The sequence below is a fragment of the Asparagus officinalis genome, chromosome 10 (assembly GCF_001876935.1).
Source record: "Asparagus officinalis chromosome 10, Aspof.V1, whole genome shotgun sequence".
NCBI classification, from domain to species: Eukaryota; Viridiplantae; Streptophyta; class Magnoliopsida; order Asparagales; family Asparagaceae; genus Asparagus; species Asparagus officinalis.
Window position 1 is genome coordinate 7,463,045 of NC_033803.1, and position 7,857 is coordinate 7,470,901.

General features: G+C 36.6%; 1 protein-coding gene across 1 annotated transcript; it reads left to right on the plus strand.

Moving 5' to 3' along the window:
* Window positions 774-7,857, plus strand: LOC109825390 (transaldolase-like). Its single transcript, XM_020392245.1, has 7 exons — window positions 774-1,004; window positions 2,796-2,967; window positions 3,077-3,126; window positions 4,266-4,566; window positions 6,139-6,327; window positions 6,414-6,596; window positions 7,266-7,857. The coding sequence occupies exons 1-7, from the start codon at window positions 820-822 to the stop codon at window positions 7,509-7,511; spliced, it is 1,326 nt and encodes a 441-aa protein (XP_020247834.1). The 5' UTR covers window positions 774-819; the 3' UTR covers window positions 7,512-7,857.

Here is a 7,857-nt window from a genome sequence, read left to right on the forward strand (position 1 = left end):
ATAAAAATAAAAATAAACCAAACAACGTAAAGAAAATCAACAATTACAATTACAAGCCCAAGTCAATCCAATTACAAGCAGATGAATAAAATTGACAATGTCGTGGTCCGTGGAAAGAAACTAAAGAAAACCAATATCTCTAAAGAAAACCGAGATCTCTTCTTTTTGTGCTCTCACAGTTTAGCTCGACGGTGTCGTGGCGGCGTGGCGTCGTCGGCGACGGACGGAGGGCGAGCTGGTGGTGTCGGACCGTCGGTGTCGTGGCGGTGATATGGGCTGAAATCGTGGGAAGGGGGAGAGGGATTGAGGAATTTGGGGGAAGTTTTGGGGAGAGGGATTTTTGGGGAGAGGAATTTGGGGGAAGTTTTGGGGAGAGGCGAACTGAGACTGAGAGTGGGAGGCTGAGAGAGATTAGGTTAGGGTAAAAAATTGATGGTTGTGATTTATTTTCCCTACTTCTATGGTTGAGATTTAAGGATATATATTTATATATTATATATAATAATTTAATATAATATAAGTTGGTAGGTACGGTATACCATGGTAGAGGAAAATATGTACCACCTACCGTACCATATTTTAAAGCTGGTACGGTATACTGTACCATGTACCATATACCGATTTGATGGTATACCAACGTATTTGGTACGGTTGGTACATGAATTGGTTGGAATGGAATTGTGTACCATTGCCAGCCCTACTCGTATCAATCTTATTACACATTTACCCCTAACTAACTCGCCTATAAATATCCCTAATCATTTCTCATTTTAGCGATTAAGTTTAGGATAATTATTCCTAATCTCTCTCTCTCTAAAAATGGCCACCATCTCTAAGCTCTTAAACCCTAGCTTTGCTCCCATTTCTCTCTCATCTAATTCTCTCAGATCCGATCAAAAACTTCCAGTTGAGCTCAATCAAGGATCGTCGTCTTCGATCCAGAGCAGAGTCCGTCCGTTGGGGATCTCGATTCGAAGAGATCGCTTCGATCGGAGCTCACCGATGTAATATCACTTCGTCAATCGTCGATTTTTATTTTAAATGAATTATAAGTGATGCTGTGCGATCGTTGAATTTAGGAGCGCAGATCCTAATATCAAGACAAGATTATGATGTTTTGTTTTGGTTTAGCCATCAATTTAGTATTTTGATTTCTACCTCCATTCAATTTCTATTCAAGTACTCATTAAAAGTTTTGGATGTGATCATCTAGTTTCACTATGACCGTCATATATTTTTTATATGGGAGAGCGTATAATTTTCATATCCAATGATATTAGCTTTTACATTCAATGTAATTTTGCAGAAATTAAAACAGAAAGGCGAATCTTGTAGACATTAAAAAAGGAGGAGAAAAGTGTCAAAATTTGTGTCACTCATGCAAATCCTAAGTATCAAATCTTAGCCGGTTTGTTAATTATGTAAACCTTTGCCAGTCTCGTACAATAATATCATGTTCTACCTTACTGAATTCAGCCTCCATGATGTCAGAATGAGATCCTAGTGGTAGATCCGACCTCTATATAGCCATATCTAGTATCTTATAGGCTAGATTCTCTCTCCACTAGACCATGTTTAGCATGGTTATATATCACATACTTTTTTTTCTTTTTTTTGTATAGAGTTCTTTAGTGCCATAACCTATATTACCTGGGTACTCCTAACTGAGTCATACTCGTACCCGGCATGTACCTATACTCGTATCCTACCCAAACTCCTCGGACACTTGTTGCATATATTGAATACATTTATTTGGGCATATACTCACTTATGCAATATATCTTTTAAGTTAAAATACTTCTTGGGCATATATCCTACAGTTCACATCCACTTCCTATAACTCATTGGACATAGGTCGGGCTTCAAACTATTATTTAAATGGTCGTTTGGGTGTCGAGTTAAAAAATGATGGATTTCTAATTTACAATCCACATAATTAAAGAAACATAAAAGTATTATAAGAATTTAATTCTCATAACAGTGAATGAGAAGCAATATTGATCTCATGTAAATAATTAATTTCAATATATGTATATACACACGCGTGCGCACACACATATATGTGAAAAGCAATATATGTATGTGTATATAAATATTTATATAGCAGTATCATGTACCCTACCTTTTACAAATTTGTCGGTACCTGTACCGACACCCACACTCATATCTGTTAAGTATCTAGATTTTCTTGGCTGGATCTGGCCCCCATTTGGTTGGATTAGTTGCTTTCTCCTGTTATTGTTGGATTTCTCATTGTTAAAATTAACCTTCGCATGGAGGGATCTAGGTTCTTTATGTCGGATCTGTCCTGACTCGCCTGAATCAATTCCTTATTATTGGTTACAGTGTTCACATGGCAGCAACAGATTCCTTGTTAAGGAAGAAGAATAAAATAAAGCAAAAAGTATTAGAAAGTTAGAATGATTAAGGGAATTTCGCGTACTTTCTACAAGTGAGAACAAGTGTGCATGAAGAGGACATCTCCACATTCATATTCAAAAAATAATTGAAGAGAGTTGAGTACATAGAAAAGGGTTGGACATGGGATTTCCCACTCTCTAGAAAGTAAAAACCAACTTTATAGTTGCTACTGCTGCCAACTTCCACACATTTGTGAGTTGACATGATGGCGGAGATGTTTAGAGTCATTGATTACATAAACAATAAGAATTCTAATGAAGCAAAGGGTTTTGAGACCTGTTAGTGTTCACGTGTATGTCTTTTCAACTCTGAGTTCTTTGCTTTTGACGGTCTTACCATAATGCTTCTTTTCTTTTATGTTCTGTCTGTTCTAGTGTGAGATGCTCCCAGCTGGGTGGAAATGGAACCCCTTCAAAAAGAACAACCCTTCATGACCTTTATGAACAACAAGGCCAATCTCCATGGTATGACAATCTCTGCAGGCCTGTAACAGATCTGCTGCCTCTTATTTTAAGTGGAGTCAGGGGAGTCACAAGCAATCCCACGGTAATTTCTCTTGCATAAATGCAAAACTGTAGCACCTCGAGATTGAAAATATTGTAGCTGATATTTTAGCATTGCAACTTAGAAATAACTAGTATATTTGCTGCTGCAGATTTTCCAAAAAGCAATCTCATCATCCAGTGCATATGATGAACAATTCAGGTATTCTTGTAAAAAATTGCTATGTGATTTCTCTAGATTGGATCTTTCTCTAGTAGTATATTGAATCATTGACCGTACCTGCTAACTTGTCCTGGTAGATCACCTCAGTAACTTCGACGACTGCTTAACCAACTATGCTGATATGGTTTTTTCTTACCTATATCTTGTTGCCTCAATCACAAACTAAAGTGATTGTGCATCGCTGTCAGTGATGATAACACTGACTTCACGTCCCACTAGTCCCTAGGTTACATGTGCACTTTGCATGGTTGTGGAATTATTGTAACAAAAGAGCAGTTCACACTTGTTGTGATTGCACCATGGTAATTTTCACATGTGATTTGGTGGGCATTTTGCCTCAAGTATCACAATAGATCTATGTTATTTGGGCACTTCTAATATGGACCCGTACCTGACACTTCTTGGACATTCCTAAAATATATGCATATATTTATTCAGACATGTACTCGATTATACAATGCATGTTTAATTTAAAACACTTGTCGTATACTTCTTGGATATATATCCTACACTTCAGATCCATTTTTATAACTTGTGGGGTAAGGGTCAAGTTCATTTTAGCCTTAAGAATAACAATTTTTAAAAGGCTGTTTATATATATATANGTGAGTTTTAGCCGTGTCCCTGTACCCTTACTTTTACAAATTGCAACGTAGCAGTAGAACATTATAACTAGTACCAACAGGCATTGGTGGGCATGCAGAAGCAAATATAAATTAAAAAAGAGAATAAAATAAACAAAGAAATACAAACAAGAAAAGAAAAGAAAATATGGAAAGAACTAAAAAAGAAGTGGTTTAGGCTTCACCCAACCTTACCATCCAAACCTTTTCATCCAACTTGATGTGTTTTGAGTCTCGAAGAAATCACAAATATTACCAAGTATGCAACCCAACATGTATGAACTTTTTATAAGGTTATTTGGACTGAGTCAAAGAAATTTAGGTCAGGTTGCATTACTTTGGCCCAACAGTTTGCTGACTAGGGTAGAAAATTATCTTCTCAATCTTGAAATTTATGTAGTTTTTTTTGCTGGTATATTTCTTTATGCAGCATGACCAAAAATCTTTTAATACTTGGTTACTTAGAGTGATTTAATTTGTATGCTGGAATTGCAGGCAGCTTGTATCAGCTGGAAAAGATATAGAAAGTGCATACTGGGAGCTTGTAATAAGGGATATCCAAGATGCATGCAAACTTTTCGAGCCAATTTATGATGACACAGACGGAGCTGATGGTTATGTATCAGTTGAGGTGTCCCCAAGACTTGCAAATGAGACAAATGGGACTATTGAAGCTGCAAAATGGTTGCACAAGGTGGTTCAGCGGCCAAATGTTTACATTAAGATCCCAGCTACTGCAGAATGTGTTCCTTCTATCAAAGAAGTTATTTCACATGGTATCAGTGTCAACGTAACGGTAAGTTTGCTTGCATGTGTTGGCTAAAATTGTAGTATCATCCAGTGGCGTAGCGAGGAATTGGAGCTTTGGGGTCACCATTGTTTATTCACTTAAAAAATTACTGAAGTTTGCGTAAACAATTAAATAAATAATCACATTCAATATATTACGACTTTTTTGAGTTAAAGGTTTGGATCTCAAATTCAAGAATCCGAACCAAATATTATGTATAAAATGATTGTTTACCAAAAAAAGTACGCCATACTCCAAAAGTACAGTTAGAGTTAATACAATTATCTCTAGAGAAATAATGACATCAAGCTTGAAAATGACATTTACAGACTAACGGGATGGTTTGACATTTTTTGTAATTGTTGCATGATTGCATCACTGTTGATATTTTCAAAAACATCATAATCGATATATGTTACTGCTATAATTTGTATCAAGTTGATTACATGGTTTATAATTGAATTCATTAGCCATAAGCAAAGAAATCAGTTTCATTTGATGGCACAGTTGATAATCTCTTACGATCTGTCTCTGTTCTTATGAATGTTGCTAGTGGGATTAATGCACAAACAATGGTATGTAGAGAATTTTGTTTATTTCGGACTAAATTAGTTAATAACGAAGGAGACATTACTGTCAATAAAGATAGGGGAATTATTAAGCTCGTTATAGATATTTCAAATTGTTACAAGCTAATGAAACAATGGTTCTATAAGATAAATTTATTTCTCCATGCAAACAAAGGTTTACAACTAATATGTCATAATATTTCATTTTACCTGTATGCATCTAAGCTAGCAAATCCCAAAGGCATGTATATATACATTAAGCATGTATATATACATTAAGTTGGGCCGCCACTGGTATCATCATCTTAAAAACTCACATGATTTAGCTGAAAATTGCTCCATGTGAAACCTCATTTGCCTCCTTATTTTTTCTTTGATTACTTTTTTTAGTACTTATTTTACATTTCCTGATATATATTAGTCCCTATTGATATAATTTCCTTAAAACAACTTAAAATTTTTATTAAGGTTTATTGCCCAGACCCATCAGCTTAATCTTGTGATTGAAGTGATCACTGGACATGTTTCTTTTCAGAAAATGTGTCGTCTGGAACTATGGTACATGCTATTTTATTCGTTTTACTTGAATTATTCTCAGCCTTCATCTCTCTTCAAGCATCTCTCTTCAAGCTCACTGCCACATGCATATTTGTACTGTTGTCCTTTTGTAGAACTGGAATTGTCTAGGAGTAGCTTCTTCAAAAAATCACTTAGATCTCTTGGTTGAGGTGATCACTGGACATGTTTCTTTTCAGAAAGTGTGTTGTCTAGAACTACAATACATGCTATTATCCATTTTGCTTGAACTATTCTCAGCCTTCATCTCTGTTCAAGCTCACTGCCGCGTGCAGGCATCTTTGTACTGTTGTCCTTTGTAGAACTGTTATTGTCTACTACTATAGGACTAGCGTCTTCTAAAATCCACTAATTGATAAACCTTTTGCACTTTATCTCGAAGTGGATTCTTCTATTGTTACATATGGTACTGATTTTCTTTTATGATGCGCAGCTGATCTTCTCGCTTGCAAGATATGAAGCAGTCATAGATGCTTATCTGGATGGTCTCGAGGCTAGTGGACTAAGTGATCTTTCAAGACTCACCAGTGTGGCTTCCTTCTTTGTTAGTCGGGTTGATACCTTAGCTGACAAAATGCTTGAAAAGATCGGGACACCTGAAGCTCTTTGCCTTCGAGGAAAGGTAAGACAATATGTTAAACATTATACTATGAAGCAAAGGGAACTTGTTTAAAGTTTTCTAACATTTTTCCTTCTTAAATCATTTAGGCTGCGGTTGCTCAAGCATCTCTGGCATATAAGTTGTATCAGAAGAAATTTTCTGGTCCTCGATGGGAAGCCTTGGTGAAGAAAGGTGCCAAGAAGCAGAAGTTGCTATGGGCTTCAACAAGTGTGAAGAACCCTGCATATCCTGATACTTTGTATGTGGCTCCTCTCATTGGACCTGATACGGTGAGTTCTCAAAGCTGTCTTCTCTTTACCAACATATCTGATATTAAAGTTGTTTTTGAAATGTTGCATGCTTTGGCAGCTTTGCTATCTCTGTACATTCATATTATAGTCCAATCAGTAAGCGTGAACCTATTGCTTCTGAAATGTTTAAAACAAAACACATGGGAAAAGTCATGCACATAGGCACATGCACATGCGTAAGGACATGCTTACCTATGAATAGAGTTTAGGCAAGAATCTGATATAAGTCTAGAGCTATTGGTGCGTAGGAGTGATCGTGCTCGAGTGGTGCATAATTACAAGAAGCTACATGCAGAAAGAATTGGAGTCTGAATATGGTTTGATTTGATTTCAAGTAGGGATTTGTTTACGAGTAGGGAATTGTTTAGGAGTAGGAATTTATTTACATATAGGATTTGTTTAGGAAGCCAAAACAAGGGCTATTTAAGGCCGGCTAGGTATTAGGGTTTTATTATGTTTTTTGGTGATTGAAAACTTGGGTGATTTATCAATAAAATTACTGATATGCACTGGATAGACCCAATAGCCCTGTAATATCTCTGAAATAAGCAAATTTGGATGTCCTGTGACAGATGTTATGTAGATCCACCACTATTTATATTTCACCCCATATTCCATTGCTGACATATCTCCATTTGATCGTTCCAGGTCTCAACAATGCCCGATCAAGCCCTGCAAGCTTTCCTCGACCATGGCATTGTCTCAAGAACCATCGACTCAAACCTACCAGAAGCTGAAAGAGTCTATGGCGCCCTAGAAAAGATGGGCATCAAGTGGGACACAATCGGGTCTCAGCTCGAACAAGAAGGCGTCGACTCCTTCAAGAAGAGCTTCGATAGCTTGCTTGTTAGCCTCGAGGAGAAGGCTGACTCTCTCGAGCTGGTCAGTAAGTAATACGGCAAAAGTTAGTAATAACGCCGGGTTCCTGTTTTTTTTTTTGTTGTGATTTTTGCATGAGAACTTAAAAAGGAATAATTGTAAGCGAATGTAATGGAAGGAAGTTTTCCTTGAATCTTTGGAGCTCATTCTTGTTTATAAAGGAGCCCGATGGATGAAGCAAAGGATAGAAGTATTCAAGAAGTGAATCTGAAGCAAAGAAGACATGATGTAGATTCTCAATTTCTATTCATGTTCTTTTTCGTTTAAGAAATGATATTCTTTTCTTTTTGTCACTGATTTGTATCTCTTTCCATTTACTGTATGATTTTTCAACTTATCAAGGTAAATTGTTGCAGGATAA

Coding starts and splice junctions, on each gene's coding strand:
- LOC109825390 (XM_020392245.1), top strand. CDS start 820: ATGGCCACCATCTCTAAGCTCTTAAACCCTAGCTTTGCTCCCATTTCT. Junction 2,968..3,076: donor GAGTCACAAGCAATCCCACG/GTAATTTCTCTT, acceptor TTGCTGCTGCAG/ATTTTCCAAAAAGCAATCTC. Junction 6,328..6,413: donor CTCTTTGCCTTCGAGGAAAG/GTAAGACAATAT, acceptor TAAATCATTTAG/GCTGCGGTTGCTCAAGCATC.